General features: G+C 54.5%; 1 protein-coding gene across 2 annotated transcripts; it reads right to left on the bottom strand.

Moving 5' to 3' along the window:
- Window positions 1-6,207: 6,207 nt before the first annotated feature.
- Window positions 6,208-17,440, bottom strand: IFITM10 (interferon induced transmembrane protein 10). Of its 2 annotated transcripts, none has more exons than XM_038139598.1 (3): window positions 17,000-17,440; window positions 15,568-15,982; window positions 6,208-7,085 (listed from the first exon to the last, which is right to left on the bottom strand). In XM_038139598.1, the coding sequence occupies exons 1-3, from the start codon at window positions 17,107-17,109 to the stop codon at window positions 6,936-6,938; spliced, it is 675 nt and encodes a 224-aa protein (XP_037995526.1). In that variant the 5' UTR covers window positions 17,110-17,440; the 3' UTR covers window positions 6,208-6,935. The 2 variants fall into 2 exon arrangements, with proteins under 2 accessions (XP_037995526.1, XP_037995527.1); XM_038139599.1 differs by having other exon boundaries at window positions 16,932-17,023.
- Window positions 17,441-18,542: the final 1,102 nt, after the last annotated feature.

Here is an 18,542-nt window from a genome sequence, read left to right as displayed (position 1 = left end):
AGTGCAGAAGAGTGCAGCAGAGCCTTCTGCATGCATCCTGCGGGGATTAAAATTGGAACCTGATCATGAAGGAAACTAAAACGAGGAAAAAGGAATTGCTGCCAAACCAACTTTCTTATCCATCAAAAAGGAGAGACTTTTGTCAACTTGCAGTTTCTTTAAATGGCCAAAGAATATTTTTTTAACCTGTCCTAGTTATTTAGATGCAGTTGCTTGCACCACTGGCTGAGCCAGCATCCCATTACCCTCGCTCAGCAGGGCTGGCTGTGGCACAAGACACTGCGTTCCCATTGCAAGGGGTATTGGCACCTCAAAACTGTGCTGATAGCTGAGGCCAGAGTCAACCCTGGGGCTGGCACGGCTCTGCTTCTTCCAGGCTTGGTTGGCTCCACCACGTGCTTGCCTGTCACCCTTGCTGTGACATCCTGGAGCGGGGCACAGGGTGGTGCTGAAGGAAGAGGCTTGTCAGGCTCTATATTATCTTGTTCTGCTCTGTAAAGAAATGTATTGAGTGTGGTGAACTCCACATCGACCTTAAGAAGGGCATCACTCCCTTCTCTGGTGCCTGCCCATGTTCTCCCCAGTTCTCCCACCTCATGGCTGGGATGGATGCACGGATCCCTGTGCACGCCACCTTCTTCCTGCAAAGCCCAAAATGGTGTCCCTCACTGAAGAGAGCCGACATGCTTGAGCAGGCAAAAGACACTTACAGCATCACCAGGCAGGTGTGTTTCTCACACAGGGGCTGCCCTGGATCTGTCTCCATTTTCCTGACAGGAGTATCTGCCTGTGTGCAGCGTGGCTCAGCCCTTGCAGCGTGCGGGGCTGTGCGTGCACGGTGCAGGAGCAGCTCCTGTGCAATTAATCGCAGAAGGAGCAGGCTGGAGGGCTGCGTGCTGTGCCATTCAGCTCAGCACATGCTGCAGAAGCATTCATTCTGTAGCTCTGACTGTGCCACAAGGAGCTCCTGCCAAGGGGGAAAAGGAAAAGTAAATCATCATACATTGAATAAAGTCCCTCTGATTCCCTCTGGCCCAGACATACTGGAGGAGAGCTGGGCAGGAGCATGGAGATGTGCCAAACACAGGGCATGGCTGCTGCGTGCTGGCACGATGGGTCAAAGTCAGGGGATGGGAGGGGTGGAGGAGCAGGACCTTTGCACTGGCATGAGGCTATCACAACAGAGGAGCCGAGGCTGGCAGCAGCAGCCAAGCGGCACAGAGGCTTTACAGTGACACTCTCAAGTGCAGGAGGCATTCCTGCTCCTTTGCCCCCAGTGCTGAAATGGAGTGCCATGTTGGCCCACATTAAGACTTGCCGTGGGTAGTGAGGGTAGGCGAGGGGCTTAGATGTGCTTAGAAGCTATCCGGGGTCATATCCACTTCTTTGAAGGCAGAGGGGAAAGGACAAGTGGAAGGATAGGGACAGGGGAATGGGAGAGAAACCAAATGGTTTCATTTTGATATATCCAAGTCTTAAAAAATAATCACTGCCCAGTGCTCTGGGACAAGGCATAGTCTTTCTTCTTTGTGAGTTGGAGACGGGAAAAACATTACCCTGGGCCAGAAGGCAGCATGGAGCTAGGCTCCATGCAAGGGTCTGTCAGGTCCAGACCCTTTCTCTGTACCCTTGTGCTGGTTTTTGTTAGTCTGCTCACCAGTTGCTAGGGTTTTTTTGTTTTGCTTCAATCATTTTCACTGATGAGAGCATCTGCTGCCATCTGTGCCTCCCCCTCCTCCCCCCGGCAGGGCTGAGCACCGCCGTGGTCTGCCTGCAGAGCCAGGCGCTCCTCAGTGTCCAACCTGCACACGGAGGAGAGGATGGAGAGGAGGGAAGAGGCAGCTCCATCAGTGTCCAGCTCTCTCCCTGTGTTTGCCAACCGTAGCTGGGCACTGCTGCAGTTTGCACCCATCACAGGACACCCACAGTGCCAAGGCCCCAGAACCTGGTGGCTCTAAGCAAGGCTGCAGTTCTGCCTTTGAGAAGCCATCAACCTATGAGACAGTGTTGAGGAGAAAACAGGGATGAAAGGGCTTTGGTAAGGTCACTCAGGACATCAGCACATGGCTGGGAAGGGAGGTGAGAGTTGCTACTTGCTGGTAGCGTGCCTCTGCCTCCTGGCCCATGGAGTGCCTGGGAAGCAGGGCTGTGATGTTACAGTGTAGTCGGCTTTGCCGGAGGATTACTCACCCCACCGCAGAATAGAGGATGCCATTTACATCTCTCTCTGACAGTTAATTTGGGTATCCAGGCTGATGGCTGCTCCGGGCCTGACTCACCATGCTCTGCCTGGCAGCTCATCCCAGGCAGGGGAACCGGCAGCTGTCAACACTGGGCCGGGAGGTCCTTACCTGAACGAGCTCCATCTCATGTTTATTACTGTCAGCCCACAGATAAAGGAGAATTGTGGAGTCGTGTTTACCAGCCAAACCCAAACCAGTTCACCCCAGCCAGGACTCGATGCGCTGCTGTCTGCAAACTGGCTTGGTGGCACTTGAGCAAAGGAGGCATCCCCGAGCCATGCGTGGCAGTGGGGGCAGAGGCTGGCTGGGCACTGAGACTTGCGCAAGCACAGCAAGGTTTGCTCACGCACAGCTGGCTCCCTGCCACCTTTCCCTGCCAGCGTGGAGGGTAAATGTGCCTCGGTGCCCGGGCCCTCGCCTGACGCACACTTCCTGGCTGGCACGGAGGGGCACATCCCTGTGGAGGGATGGGGACCCGATCCTGGCTGCTTTTAGGAGCCACCCTCACTTCACAACTGCTTCCTGCCCTGCTTGCCCGGTGCTGGGCTGTTGGCGGGGGGTCCCGGAGCAGCGTGGATGGACCTGTGCTCCTCGCTAGGCTCGCTCCTTGCTGGGCTCGCTCCTTGCTGGGCTCGCTCCTTGCTAGGCTCGCCCGGAGCGGCGGCGATGGGCGGTGCGCTGCCGGCTGCGAGCAGCGGTGCGAGAGAGCCCTCTGCCTGCCTCCCGCAGCCCGGCAGCTGCAGCCCGCCTCGGGCAGCCCGCTCCCTGCCTCCGGGACCTCCTCCTGGCCGCTGGAGCTGCCCTCAGTCCCCCCCGCAGCCATTTCATCGCGGGGCTGAACCAGCCCCGTCCCGAAGCATCTTCTCTCCGGACAAGGGTGATCCTCACCAGCCTCGGTGGCCTTTTCCCCAGGCTCTCCCCGCACGCCTTTCAGCTACGAGAGACACAAAATCAGCACAGGTGTTTTAGGCACAATTGCACGATGTCGCCTAACAGGGAACAATCGCTCCCCCCGAGCTAAACAAAAAGCAAAAAGCAATCCTCATCAAGCTGTCGGACTCAGTTTCCCGAAGGAACACAATTAAATCTTTAAATGGCAACGTGACCGTCAGTTCTTCCCCATCTCAAAAAGATGCTTCTCAAGCTGCGTTCGGCTGTTCCTCTCCTCCACCCCCTCCTCACAGTTTTCCTTCCCGCCGCGGAGTGCAACAGAGGCTGCGGCTTCGCAGCCAAAAAAAAAGTGCGATTTGGAGAGCGCGGCGCGACGTTGTGAGTGGCAGAAGTGAAAAGGCAGAGAAGCAACTCCTGAAAGCCTGCCTTCTGCCGCGGCGGGTGTCAGCCTTGGCAAAACCCGAACTTCCAGAATTTTCTTGCAAAATTAAAGAAAAAAAAAAAAAAGGCAATTAGAGGACCTGTCGGATTTGGCTGCTGCTTTTCTTTCCCTTGTTCCCTCAAAAAATCAAAAAAGTTCTTTCTTTCACTTAGCAGCACAGTTGGTGCAATCTGGGATGTACTTGCCTGACAGTATATGGGGATGTAGTTTTGCTGTCTCAATTTGGGGTTCCCTGACACTGACAAGATGAGAAATGAATGCTGAATACCTTGATGCTTCACTTGGAAGACCCATATGAATAATTTTCTTTCTCCTCAAAAAGATTGAAAATCTACGCATCCCCCTTATTTCCCCTATTTTGGAGGTGCTTTCCTTCTGCTGTGTGTTTGGAGGGACTCCATTAAAGGGGAGACATTAAGAGAGAGGGAGGGAGAGTACAGCAGATTTGCTTCCCCATAGCCCAGAGCTGCAGGTGGAGCTGAGGTGTGGAGCTGAGCATAATGCTGAGCATCCTTCTTGCTACCCTGTTCTTGTTCATGGTGGGTCTGGGTAGACCTCCAACCTGCTGCAGCAATTTTCCCTCCTACAACGTGGGTAACAAACAATAAATATGATGGCTACTAATAATAACAACCCTCTGTCTCCATCCCCAATGGGTTATAGTTGCAAAAAATGCTGCTGAGTCAGTTCAGTATTCCCCCTGGTTCATTAAACCAGCATCCATTTTCCTGCAGATAAGACAGTCCGTCAGGGGAAGGGATGATGATAACTCATTTGTCACACTCGTTAAATGTAGAAAAGGCTGGCTTTGGGTCACTTCCAGTTTTGTGTCAGCTCTGCCTTTATCTGAACAGCCCCATGCCTGCACGCCAAGCGGGCGGCTCTCTCCTGTGTAGCACCGGAGATGAGGACAGTGGCATTGTCCCTGCAAGATTTCCTAGAGCTGGGGATGGTCTCTGAGTGCAAAAGCACTTGCAACGTGGCTGACACGAGTCCCAGCTCATAGAAAGGAATAGAAAGGAATGCACTCTTTATTGCAAGAGATGCCATTGGTCCCACAGGGATCTAACCTGCAGCTTGGAACCCTGGCAGTACACACAGGGCGACCCTGTCTGAGTTATCCCCCGAGCCCATCCGGTTGTGCTTGTGTTTGAGCTCAAAAGCTTGAGAAGTCTGATGGGGAAGGATACCAGGCCAAGGCCTCAGACACAGCCAACGTGAGCTTGGTGCAGGTACAGGGGGAGGGAAAAGGGCATACAGCTTCATCTCTGTGCCTCTCCTAACCTCGGAGGATCCTGGGATGACTGGTCTGGGTCTTGCCTAAGGTAGCACTGTCCCAGTGAGATAGAATTTGCCAGTTCAGGGTGGCTGCAATGTCAGTCATTTTGGCTGTACCCTCTTTGGGGGTACTGGCATCGTGACAGGCCACCTCCTTCCTCAGCCTGGGACGAGGACTGGCTACAGCCCCTACATATGTTAAGATGGAAACGCTGACAGCCATGACCCCTCAGGTCTTGCTTCAGGGAAGGGAGCAAGAAGTAACCAAGACAGGCTGGGAAGAGTACTGACCTCTGAATGAGTGATCATAGAGCTGTTCATGGCTGAGATACTTTCAGGGCATCATACACAGCACTGCCAACTGAAACTTCGCTGCAAAACAGACCCCTGGTCTGGTCTGGTGTGGAAATGCTCTCCAGTGAGTGGGGAGCAGGGAGGACTGCAGGTCTTCCTGCCCATAGCTCCCATGATAAATGAAGCCCGGGACAAGATGAAGGCGTGGAGACCTGGGCAGGAAGGAGGTGACATCTCATTATGCTTTCAGCATATTTGTGATCTGTCCCCACATCTCACTATGGCACATCCCTAAGCACAGCCTAGAGACAGCCTGCTGATTAAACCGTGCACTCAGCGGATGATGAAGAGTCCCATGACAGCCTGTCTGCATTCCCCATCTCTTGCTTCACCTCTGCTTTCAGGGTGGGTGCAAAGGTGGATCCCGAGGCCTTCTCCCAGCTCCATGGCTGCTCTGCCGTGATTGGTGCCCCTTGGCATGAGGTCGTCTTACAGCTGGAGAAAGATGAGGCAGCTGTGGCTTATGAGATGAGATGAAGGGTCAGAGGGGCTGATAGGCTGTATTTTAGTCCTGCTCTTGTCATTCATTTATGGGTGTTTTCAAGTCAGGGTGTGTTGATTTGCAGCATGACAGGCAGCTGCAGGCAGCTATTGGGCAGGGCTCTGAGCTCCTGCCTGTTTCAGCGGCAAACGCACTCCATCTCCGAAATCTGGCTCTTCATAATGACCCTGGGAAGTGCTGCAGTAGCAGCAGGTTCAGACTGCGTCGATTTATTTCCCTCTTCTGCGTTGGTCCTAGCAGGGGAGGGGGCCCTGCCCGCTTGGCTGCCTTTGCCTGCTTGCCATGGATCTTCCATCAAGGAGTCACCGAGGTCTATGCTCTTAAATCTGGGTCTGCGCTCTCCTTCACGGCTGCGTGCGGCCCCGACCTGCAGCAGCATCCCTCACTCCTGCTTTAAATCTCTCCTGAGCAGCTGCTGGTGACATTAGCATTTTCTCTTGCCAGCCCATAGAGACCAGGAGAGCAGCCCTGCTAAGGAAGGAATTAACCCGGCAGCATCACATATCAGAGGTATCTTTTTATTGACTGTTTACAGAAATACAGTAGCACTCCAATTAGGTGGCTTAGGTGAGTTCTCCTTCTCAGCACTGCTGGGAGATCCCAAGGAGAAACCTGCCCTTTAACACTTTGGGGTTTCTCTGGAGGCTTTGGGGCTCCCCAGCATAAACTTCCTAAAACTTTCAGCTCTCCAGGGGTTGGGAGTTGTTTGAACCAGTGGATGAAATTCAAGAGAAAAAAAAAGGAAAAGAAACCCCCACAAGCTGGGGGTGGTGGGGTGGTCTGAACACACCTGATATGTTGTAAGCCAGCCTGCCATGATCCCCATCCATCACTGGATGTGTCTCCAGCTCCACAGGAACCCACTGCTTCCTAGAGCTCAGCTGTCTGCCACTAAGTGTGCGTAGCTCTGGGCTTTGCACACGCTTTTCACACAGCTTGTTGGCCATAAAACAAATATTTCTTGGTCTATTTTTTCTTCCTGTACATTGTGTAAGAGTGAGACCCTTCCCTTCAGCTGTTCACATACCATTTCAGGGCAAGAAAGGTATGCTCAGCTGGGCTGATAAACTAATTTAACATTTATTTATGTATTTAATTTACTTTTTTTTTTTTTTTGGCAATCAAGGTGTAGTGGTTGGCTTGTTTTGTGTGCCCTTGCTACAAGAAACTGCAGACACTTCTGGCATAGAGGCATTTTGGCGGCAGCAGCTGCTGTTGGCCTCACTCAGTAGTCAGTGAGAGGGTATCGCAGGAAGATGAAGATAAGGATGATACAGAAGGTGGCAAGGGCTGAGCTGGTGATGTTAAAAAGCCGGGCTGTCTTGGCATCTTCAACTGCTCCATTTAAGTCATTGAGGAGTTTCTTATCCCGGACCTGAGACAAAAGGATAATTAAACAAAGTAATTGCAACACGTATGAAAGACATAACTTGTTTCAAGCAACAGCCACAAAACCCAGTGCACCTGTACGTGGTTACCTGTACAGGTGCACTGTGAGGGCTGGGCTGGGCCTCTGTGTTTGAGCACTTGGGGTGCCATAAAACACCCTGAGGTGAGGTTTGCCCCCCATCTCTGCTGTGGGTTGAGCTTGGGAAGCCAAGCACTGTAATACTGGTGGGCTGGAAATTCTTGGAAGCGGAGAAAACCTGAAGGAGTGACCCATTGCTGTTACCAGCCAGGCAAACCAGAGCCCCATGGTCCCCAGAGTGGGGCAGTGTCATTTGGAGCCTGAAGGTGCACAAAGGAGCTGAGATGCCATTGTACACCCCGGGCACACAGGCACTAAAGTACACTTCCTACCGTGTCACGGCACCCCGGCCCTGCAGTGCCAGGTTGGGCCCACCCAGCCCACAAGGGAGGAGGCTGGCTCTGCAGGTCTGGTGTGCATCCCTGTGCCTCCATCTGCACTGAGGGGCCGAGCGGGTGAAACCTGGCACGGCATCCTGCTGCAGCTCCAGGGCTGTGCACGAGCCTCCAGCATATTAAGCAGTCCTGGGTTAATGAGTTCCCTTCCTTTTGCAGGTCTTATGCGGATTGTGTAGCATCTCTGCCACAGGCAGCTTTCCATTCTGACAGCACAGTCTGCTCCCTTCATTATCCCGCAGGCTTTATGGGGCTTTATGGGCTTTCCTTGGGACAGCTCTGCAGTGGGGGATGATTGTGCATGTCCATGTCACTGGCCTGTCCCCACCTCTTCCAGGCTGCCAGGCAGTGCATGGCCACTGCCAGCAGCAATGCCACTAGCGGGCATTACCGATGTACTAGCGACAGCATTAGCAGGCAGCAGATGGCACTGCAAGGCAGCAGATGACACTGCCAGGCAGCAATGGCATTACCAGGCAGCATGTGGCATTACCAGGCAGTGGATGGCACTGCCAGGCGGCAGAAGGCATAGCCAGGCAGCACATGGCACTGTAAGGAAACGACGGCAGCAGATGGCACAGCCAGGCAATGATGCTACGAGCAGGCTGAGATGGCACTAGGAGGCAGTGGATGGCACAGCCAGGCAGCTGATGGCACTGTCCAGCTGCAGCAGCAGTTCTGCAGGTGGATCCCAGCAGAGCAGGGCTAAGACTCCGCTGCTTCCTAGCAAGGATATGTTCCTGTTCCCAGGCTGCCCCTTCAGCCAGCACTCAGCACACTCAGGCAGCTGGAGCCACAAGGATGAACAAAAGGACCTGGACAAAAGGACCAAGACACTTGACCCCTCATCCATCTCCCGTATCCAAGCGGGGTGCCCAGGGTGTGGCAGGGCCTGCCCCACTGCCCTGTCTTGGGTGGGGGTTGTGGGCAGTGGGGCTGTGAGCCCTTGGCCTGCCCTGCTGCCAGCAGTGAGAGCCCTGCTGGGCACTGCTGGCCGGACACCAGATGTGGCAAGCTGCAAAAACCAGCACCAGGGTCAGACCGAGGAATATTAAAAGGCTTTTATCGATTAGGAGTTTTCCAAAAAGACACTGCAAAAAGACACTGCAACAGACCACATCTTAGAGACTTTTCTCTCTTCCTCCTGCAGTGCTTACCCACAGGGCTGTCCTGAAAGCCTTCTGCTGGACATGGGGAAGGGTTGCTGCACACCTTGTTCTCACTGAGTTGTGCTGATTCACAGGTCCTCCAAAATGCATTTCAGACCCTCAAGCAACATTCCTCCTCTCCATCACACCACTGAGGACCTCTCTGCACAAGCAACCCCTGATCTTCTGAACTGTGATTAGGGAAGCTGCTGTTGGCATGAGACCCAGGATCTGGTGCTGGCAGGCACATAGGCAAGAATGAGCCTATTTTTCATACTTGTATTAAATCAAACTGTGCCATGTCCTCAGCCTCTGATGTGCCCTGCTCGTTGGAGCCTGGAGCTGGAGCTGGGGCCATTGCCCTGCTGTGGAGTGCTCAGCTCAGCATCCTTCTGGGATCGGGAAGAGGGGACAGTCACAGAACTGCATGTGTCTTTGGGGCTCACTTGGTTGGAGCTCTCAGCAGAGGAGACGATCTCTGGGAAAGCATCAAGCCAGCAGCTTGGGAGCCCACATGCCTTTCTGTGTCAGCTGAATGTCCGGGATGACTCACATTTGAAATTATCCAGTAAGTTTAACATCCTCCCAAAAACCCCTGGGCTCAGCAGCACCAGACATTTGGCACCTCCTCACGCACTGGTGAGAAGCCCCAGAGGTGCTGGATTCAGGCCAGAAATCCCGCTTGCTGCTCCCAGCAGACTCTTTGAAGCTCTCACACACTTTCCTCTTCCCAGCGGTGGGGCTGCCTCAGGCAAAACCGACATGGAGCAAATGCCTTTTGCCCCTTCCTGCACCGTAACCCGGTGTTCTCTGCCGCAGGCAAGCTGCTGTTTGCTGTCAGTGTTTGCAGGCAGACGGAGCTTTCTCCAGCAGACCGGCACGGCCGGCACACCGAGCTCTGCAACCCTCCCGCAGCCAAGCCGCTTTACCTTTGTGAGGCCAGTTCCTCTTGGCCCCAGAAGCTGTCTCCTACTCCTCACCTCCTGTTCCTCCTCTCCCTGGGGCGCCCTACAACCCTAATTTCCGTACTCAGCCTTCTCCAGTGCTCCCAGCAGCCTCTCCCAGCAGCATCTCCCACCTGGCACCAGCTCACACTCGTGACTGGTGCTTCAGCCCTTTCCCACGACACACTTCAGCAGCACCTCTCCTTGACTTTCCCATGGCTCTCCCTTTGGCCCTGCTCCTGTGATGCTGCTGCTGCTGCTGCGGCAAGGGGTGCCTGGGGTAGCCCTCTCCCCAGTGACACCATTTCCCCACGGTTCCTTTTTTTATCTCTTCCATCTCTTCCCTTTCCTGTTGTTTGGGTCCAAACGATGGCTGCCTTTGACTCCTACCAAAGGGCACCCAGCTGCCTCCTCTCCCTGCACCTCCAGCTGGTCCCACCCACACACTCTTGCTAACCCCTGTGGCTTTAGTGGTCACCCTCATGAAAATCATCCCTGATTGCCCATAATCATTTACACTGAAATGGAGCCTCTAAGCACCAGACAAGTGCAAGGGCCCCCGTGGCATAAAAGTGCAATGAAAAGGAGTTTCTCCTTACACACCACTCACAGCTCCAGCCTCCCACATCTCTGCAGGGCAGCCTTGCCTTATCCTGCATGCTTTGCACCCCCAGATTCTTCCAGATGTCTCTCTTTCATGTCCTGCTGTGGCAACTGAGCCAGGCTCTGGAGGAGCTCTCCTGGAGAGCAGATAAGTGTTTCAGCTCCTTCCCTGCTTTGGCCTGAAGGAGATGCTGGTGTCCTTCTTATAGCCCAGCTTCAGCTTTTCCTATTTTCATGCTCCTGTGGCCACCATCATCATAATGTGCTGGCAGCTGGTGCACAAGCTTCTGGGAGCCCTGGAAGCTGATTCTTTCCATAGCCAGAGAGTTGAAGCATAGTGAGGGACAGGTCCTCAAGGTCACAAGGCTGAACCCCCACCCCAGACCAAGGTGTGGTGTTTTCTTAGCCACAGGCTCTTCTCATCATCCCTTTGACCCTTCTCACCTTGCCTAAAACTAGATGGGGATTTTTGGCCCTGCTTTGCACTGAGATGACTGGAGTGTGAGCATAATTACATCTGCTGACTGGGATTTCCCTGGGCACATCCAAGCACTATGTGGTGGCATCTTTGGAAATCCCCCACTGGACAAGGCAGAGCTCACCTCTGATCCAGGCTAGCAACTAACAAAATTTCTCTCTTCTTCCGTGCCTATCCTTACATGAAACACAGCCAGCTTTTATGCTCTAACATGCAAAGCTTTCTCCTCTCCTTTCCCACCAACAAAAGGTGGTGTGGCCTTTCCATCCATCCATCCATCCATCCATCCATCCATCCATCCATCCATCCATCCATCCATCCATCCATCCATCCATCCCTAGTTGTCTGTCACCTCCCTGCTGCTCACCTTGTCTTCCAATATTTCCATCTCACTATGTCCTCCCACACCTCCAGCATGTTAGTGCCCAGGGTTCTTTGTCTTCTCCCTCTCATCACCATCCTCTGCCCTTTGTTTCCTTGGGGTTTTATGTTCTGCTTCCTTTCCAAGTGCTCCCCTTGGCTCCTACCACCCCAGTCCCTCCCAAAGCAGTCACCTCCCCTCCCTCTGCCCTGAGGGCTCAGCCCCTCTCATTTTTGGGAGCAGCAAACTCGCTGCTTTAGTAAAAAGTGCTGCCTCAGCTTGCAGAAGGAGACAAATGGTTTGTTGATAACGAGTCTAATGAGGCTGTTTTTAAGGCAGCCTGGAAGTCCACAGCTGGTTGTCAGTAAACCCATTTCTATGCAGAGCTCCATGTCCCTGCACAGAAGGAGCTCTGGAGGCGATCCTTGGATTTATTTGCTCTGTGAATTGCTCAAGAGCTCTCCAGCCTACGTGCCTCCACCACACCGGCATTGGCATCACGGGACTGTCACCCCTGCATTTCACCCACGTCCATAAACCATTGCTCCTTCCAAAAAGCAGGATGAGAGCCTGCCTGAGAGGCTGGGTGCGGCAGCCTCTCAGGGTTAATAAATAGCTGTGGATTTGTGCTGGTCTGCTTCCACTCGAAACAAGGAAGATCAACAAGTGGCAAGAGAGGAGGGCAAACACTCGTGCCCACAGCTGTGTGCTAAGGGCTGGGCAGAGAGCAGGCAAGAGAGCTTGGCATATTTCCATGACCTCAAGGGGCAAGAAAACTCTGCAAGCAATGCTGCGGGCTGCTGGTGAGGCTTAAAACGCCAGCAAGGCTCCTTGGCATCTTCATCTCTATAGAGCCACAGCGAGGCATCCATACTGCGGCTCATCTCAGATCCCAGCTCCTCTGATCTACTGCCTCGTGGCACAATGGGTACAGAGGACTTGGCTCACCCCGGCAGTCTCCAGAGACGAAGCTCTGAACAATTGAAGTGAGATCTCCTGCCACCAGGCACTGATGCATCATTCATTACCACTTGGAGCTGGGAAAGGGAGGGAGCCGCTGAATATCAGACCACAGCATTTGCTTCTGATCAAAATCAACTGAATCCAAAGCGTTGCTGTTGGAGTGATACTTTTATCTGTGCTGGGCTGGGGTTAGGGTTACTTTAGGGTATTGCTAACTTCCCTGGTCCTGCTGTTGATCTCTCCTCCCCCAGCCCCCAGCACACATGATTAGATGCAAGTGCCTTGCTTGCACTCTGGGAGGCTGACCTTGAGAAGCCTGACATGCTAGAAATGACCCCTGGAGGGATCCATGAGTTGTGTGACCCCGTTGTAGCCCAGCAAGCTGTGTTTGCTGAGGATCTGGCCTGCTATGGGGATAAATAAAGATGAGGCATGCTGCCACACTCCTGTTCAGAGTGCTTGGCTGTGACGTCTGTCACACACAGAACCTGCCTTGTATGTCACAGTTTCTGCCCTCACCTGACTTCATGTGTTTCTTTCTTCACAAATTCTTTGGTGCTAGGGTGGGGGTTTTGGACATTTTTTAGTAAATGGTTATCACCATGAAATAGCATTTCCCTGCAGAAAGAAATCTAGAAGGCTGTAGCTAGCATGCAGAAGGCCAGGCAGACATGCCCGTTTTCCAAGATGTGGCTGAAACCAATAAAATAGGGCATGAGGAAGGAGACAGCTTCACAGTAATATTCAAGTGTACCAAGGATATATCTGTCTTCCAGTGTGGGCATTATGCTGCTGAAGCCAGAGGAAATGCTAGGGTGTGCTAAGATATATACTGAAACATCTCGTGGACTTGGGTCACGAAGGAGATACTGCTTTATTAACAGCATGAATCTGTCCGAAGCAGGTGACCTTTATGACAGGGAATTGAAAATGCTATTTCTGATAATGAAAACGATAATTCCTGAAGTTGCTAGATGTTTCAGGTATTTAAAGGAAGTGTAAAAGCTGTAACCCAGGAACCACTTAATGGTATCAGTGCACTGATGGCTCTTGAGGAAATCTGTGTTCCACTGGCTGAGGGCTCTGCTGTCAGGGGTCCCAGAAGAGGCTCAGGGAGAGGAAGGTGCAGCTTCATTCTTCTTCCTACTGCCCCTTAGTCAGTCCCTTTACAGCACAGACATCCTAGAAAGGCCAGACTAAAGTGCCTACTGCTCAAATGTCCTTATATTTAATTGCAGAAGAACAAGAGAAGTCTGTTTAAAGGGATATCTGTTCCCAGGGCATTTCTTGCTCCTGTTTTCTCTGAACTTCTGGAAAAAACATTATTGACGATAAAAGAGAAGAAAAAATGTTTCTGGAGAAATTACTGTAACACCCAGCCTGGCTAGGGTGTTGTGAAGATCCCTGCAGTAGCTGTGGGTAAGGAACACAGCTGCTGTTCTGAGCATCCCAGTCTTCCCCAGGACAGACCTGCTACTGCCCCAGCATCTGCATTGCCTCTCACCACCCACCCCAACAGCAGCTCATGAGAGCACTCGGCGTCCCTTCAGCCACTTGCTAGCTCTGTCCTCTGCCTCTGAGGGACATTTTGTTTCTATTTTCCCCCTGCCACAGAGTCACAGCCACTGGGGAGCTCCAAAACCAGAGCAGAGTTATTTCTACCCGCTCAGCGTTGCCTCTGTTTGGGTACCACGGTTACATCCCATCAGCTACCGCCTTCTCAGCCCGAAAGCCAAGGCTGGTTTTTGACAGCCATCTTCTATTCTCCTTCCTCTGATTTGGAGCAAATTTGCCCATTTGCCTTCCCTCACCACTGCCTCTTTTTTTCATGCTTGAGTTTGTGTCCTCTGGGTCTTGGCAGACAGATGCCGAGCCCACGCCCCTGTCCCGGTGCAAGGCCCCGGGTTACTTCTGGGCTTTGCCTTTCCTTCCATCCCATGTCAAGGATAGTGAAGGGTCCAGCCTCTAAAAACTCTGCGGGTGGCAGACACTACTCTACCTTGTCACCAGGAGATGGGTCAGCCCTGTTCTCAGGCTGTCCTGCCCTCACTGCTGCAGCTGCAAGGAACCACATGTACCCAGACACCCATGGTAGCCTCTTCACGGGAAAGATGTCAGTTGTTAAAGGCAAATACAGACAAGGAAAGGCTTAAAATAACAAGGAGGAAGACAGTTTTTTCTTCCCTTGCTGGATCAAGGTGTGGAGAGTGTTAAGGGAGTTGCACCCCCCACTCATACTAGCCTGCTGCTGACTGGATTTGCCCTTTGCTTGTGGTGATGATTCGCCCCAGTATGATTTAAGTTATTAAGTACCTCACCCAGGCAGCAGCAGAGCCTCCTGCACAGGCAATGGATGAGAGCTTACCTCCCATCTTGGGGAATGAGAAACTGAGGCAGGCACCACCGGGCCAGTGCTCGGTGAGCCCAAGACACGGGGCCGCGGTCTTGTCCCTGAGCCTTTCTGATGGAGACCCTGACAGTGCTGGGAGCAGCCTCCTTGCAGTGCTGGGTGCTCACAGCCCAGCTCACAGGAGCTGTATGGGGTTAATTGATCTGCTTCTGTGACGAAGCCTGTCTGCACCCTGGCCTTCCTCTAAATGCTGCCTGCCAAAACAAATCAGCCAGCTCCTCTCCGGGCCACCCAGCCGCCCCGGGCTCTCTGCACATCCATTCAGTTAGTTTTGCATCTGGCAGGCAGGGAAGGGGAGGGCAGCCCAGGCCCCTCTCTCCTGGCAGCTGCCAAGGTGCTGCCTGTTTGCCAGGCACCATCCCTGCCGGGCTGCTCTCCCCTGCAGCTATCAGGAATAATAACCTGGTCCCATTCCCATCATGGGCTGTGCTCCACGCCATCACCCTCTCCAGCAACACAGCTCTCTATCCCCCCAGCCCAACCCTGTGGGAAGCCCCCTGCACTCTCTTCCACCTTCTCACCATTCCCATGATGCTGGCAGGTCTCCAGGCCTTGTTTTGGGATTTATAGGGCTCGGAGTGGGGGACGCTGGCCACGAGCTCTGGTGTTTTAATTACGGAGAGGGCAAGAAAGAAACAGGCAGGATTGCCCTGCACTTTGTAAGCTTCTTACCCCTGCAACTTGCCAGCTGATGGCTGATCCTGGCTGGCTGCTTCTTACTGTTCCTGCCTGACCATCCAACGCTGCTGGGTCCTATCCTGACGATCCCTAACAGCCAGGATCCCAAACAAGGGACCTAGTGCCGGCGTGCCTGCAGGTGCAGCATGAGCCAAAGCAGCCCTGTGTTGCCTGCCTGTCACCCTGCACCGCGGTACAGAGGAGCCTCTGAGGGTACTTGGAGCAAGTGAAAGCGCCACTTCCCCACCTGAAGTAACATCCCTGGCTCCTCAGCTCTTACCATCCCCATCCCCATGGTCTGCAGCCTCTCATTTGGGTGGCATAGTGGGGTTTTACATCAGGCACAACCCCCAAACGCTTCCCCCCTGCCTGGTCACCCCCTAGCCCGAGCCCCGTGCTCAGTACTCACTTTCAATGAATAGGCCAAGGCGATGAAGCCGAGGCAGCAGAAGTTGAGGTATACAAAGTTGAAGATGGACCAGAGATAGTAATCGTTCACCTCGGTGGTGTCAGGGTAGATTTCGATGACAGTGGTGGGGTTGGTCATCGTCTTCTTCTCCACCGAGTGCTTGCACGGGACCGCCGGCCGCAGGCTGTCCCCTTTGCAGCTCTTGCTCTCCATGAGATAAACGGCAGAAGAAGGAGACAGGACGGGCGAAGCTTGCCGGAGAGCTGGGGGCTTGGCGATGCAGGCGAAGCAGCCCTGCGGGGGGCCTTGCGGGGGTCTCGGGGTCCAGGCCACCCCCTCAAAGGGGCATGGCGGGCCCAAGGGGGGGTCCTGTGTCCTCTCCGTGGTGGCTGCCGCGGCGTCACCGCGCTCTGCCCTGGCCCAGCGAAAAGCCCCCCCGTCAAAAATGGGGGTGAGGGGATGGAAAGGCCGGGGGCAGGGGGAAAAGAGAAAGGGGGGAAGGAGCAGAGAAGGGGAGACGTAAGGGGAAGGCAGGAGAGACAGAGAGGGACCGGGAGACCGAGGAGAGAGCAGGGAGAGGAGTGAGGGAGTGGGCAGAGGAGAGAGGGAGGAGAGTAGGGCAGGCAGGAGAGGGAGGAGGGAGCACCGCTACACCCGGGGACCACGACGCCGCCGCCTCGGCGCGGAGCTGCCGCCGGCCCCGGCCCCGCGGCGGGGGCAGAGGCGCGGGCAGGGCGGGCAGCATCCCTCCCCCTCTGCCACGGCCTCCCCCCGCCGCTGCCCGCTGGCCTGCGTGACCCGCCTTCCAGCCACCACTGGGGAAATAATCCTTTTTTTAAAAAGGAGACAAATAAAAGCAGCAAGAAACACTTGGGAGGCGCCGGGGGGCTGCGAGGGAGTTGCCAGCCGGCCGCGCTGCAGCCCCCCGCAGCCCTCCCCGCCCGCCTGTCTGTCGGTCTGTCGGGGCCTTCTCCTTTCTGTCCCATGCCGGGACGGGAGCCGGTGGCTCGGCTGCGGGCGGAGCGGGTCTCCCGGTGCGGCAGAGCAGCCCGCCCCTCCGCCCTGCCTCCCTCCCTCCCTCCTTCCCTAGGGGGGTGGGTATTTTGGGGGGGATATATTTTTTTTTCCCGGAGTCCTAGTCTTTACGGTGATTCCATTTCCCGGTTCCTTCCACCTGCCAGCAGGTTTCCCATACCCCCCTCCCTCCACCTTTTTTTTTTTTTTTTTTTTTTTAAGGGTATCGTGGCTGAGGAGGTGGAGGAAGAGGAGGAGGGGAAGAGGGGATGAAGACAGAGGATGGGGAAGGGGATATTAGAAGAAGTTCCCCTCCACCCTAGCTTTGCAAATAGGAGAGACTAGTCCACCTCTGGCTGCCCGTCCGTCCGTCCATCGGTCTCCTCCGAAGGCATCAGGAGGAGCGAGGGATACTCACAAGGAGGGATGCGGGGAGTCGCTGCATATCCGGCTCAGCACTGCCTCCGGCTCGGCTTCCTCGGCGCTGGAGTTAAGGGAGGAGGGGAGGGCGGGGAGGGGGGCACCCATGGACTAGGGATGGGCAGGGAGGGAGTTAGGGGATGGGAAGGTCAACCTGCAGCCCCCTGTCTCCCCCCGAACATGCTTCACGCAGGAGAGCTCCTCTGTGTCTCAGCCCTTCTCCTCGTGTCCCCCCCACTGGGACGTCACCTCCTGCTTGGAGCATCCTGGTAGCGCCCCGCTGGAGAAGGGCATCTCCTGGGCCCCGGCCGAGCGGCTTCCCCGAGCAGCAGAAGGGGATGCTCGGCCCTACTCTCCTCAGTGTCACCCACAGAGACATTTGCAGCGGGGACTCGCTGCAGCCTCGTCTGCGGGTTCACCGCTATGGACCCGGGTGAAAAACTAAAATAAGTGTGGCGGGAGTGCGTGGGGACGACCGGAATTAACAAGGGGAGGTGGTGGTGATGCAATGCTGTGGGGAATAACGGGCTGTGGTCGTGAGGGGATGAATGGAAAGGGGATAAATCCTGTGTGTGAGGTAATAGATCCTGCTGGCATGGAGCAAATCCCAGCGCAGGCAGGGGCGGGAGCGCTCCGGCAGCAGGATGCACGGCATGTGGCTGCTTTAGGGGAGGGGGGTGGGGGTGTCACGAAGGCTGGTCAAGCCCGGGAGGATTTGGCCGTGCCCAGGCTTAGCACAGGATCAGGGATGTGCTTCCTCCCATTGCTAACACTCTGGAAGCTGCACGGAATCCCAGCTCTAGGGTGCTGCGGTAGAGTCCCCCCAGGGACGCGATGATGGAGAGCAGCTGGTGGCGTGCAGGGACAGCTTGCAGGTCATTCAGGAGGATGCGCAGGGAGGGTGAGGACACAAGGACACACCGTGTCACCCCACAGTGACATAGCCTGGTGCGGGTGGCCTTGTTGCAGCAGGCAGTTCAGCTGTGGCGCTGGGGAAGGGGAGCAGAGAAATCTCCAGAACTGGAAATGGGGTGGGTAGAACAAAAGTTTGTGTGAGCAGAAACTGCAAGGGAAGGGAAATCCTCTGGAAAAGCCTTAAGCCTACCCACAAAGTGCTGAGCTAAGAAATAAGGATGGTAATTCACTCAGCTCTTCACAGGCAGGTTTGGCTCCAGTGTAGGGGCGCCCACCCTGTGTTCATCCACCTGTGGGGGAACTTCTTGCACATCCAAAGGTCTCTGAGACTGGAAGAGGTCCGCTTTCCATGAGACCAACTTAATCCTTCTGAAGCCTGCATTGGTTGAAAAAGGACAAATTGCCCTCTGGTTCAGGATTTATTGCTGCTGGAGTGGTGTTGGGTCCTGCCAAAGTAAAGAAGGTTTTATTAGTGCTACGGCTGCCTGTGATGAGATCCAGATCTCTCTCCAAGAAGCTGCTAAGAAACAGAGGCAGTGCTAGGGTGCGAGTGATGCTCCTGTGGGATTAAGAGGTTTGCAGGAGAGGCAGAGCCATGGCCAGCTGTCGTCAGCTTTTCTAGAGGG

The sequence above is a fragment of the Motacilla alba genome, chromosome 5, assembly GCF_015832195.1.
Source record: "Motacilla alba alba isolate MOTALB_02 chromosome 5, Motacilla_alba_V1.0_pri, whole genome shotgun sequence".
NCBI classification, from domain to species: domain Eukaryota; kingdom Metazoa; phylum Chordata; class Aves; order Passeriformes; family Motacillidae; genus Motacilla; species Motacilla alba.
Note: the sequence above shows the minus strand (reverse complement) of the source record. Positions and strands in the feature narration are given on the sequence as shown.

What these genes read in the sequence shown, in the direction of transcription:
- IFITM10 (XM_038139598.1), bottom strand. Translation starts at nt 17,109, where the DNA reads ATGGGTGCCCCCCTCCCCGCCCTCCCCTCCTCCCTTAACTCCAGCGCC. An exon ending in GACTCCCCGCATCCCTCCTT is followed by an intron (nt 15,983 to 16,999) that starts GTGAGTATCCCT and finishes TCGCTGGGCCAG; the next exon opens with GGCAGAGCGCGGTGACGCCG. An exon ending in CCTTGGCCTATTCATTGAAA is followed by an intron (nt 7,086 to 15,567) that starts GTGAGTACTGAG and finishes CTTTTGTCTCAG; the next exon opens with GTCCGGGATAAGAAACTCCT.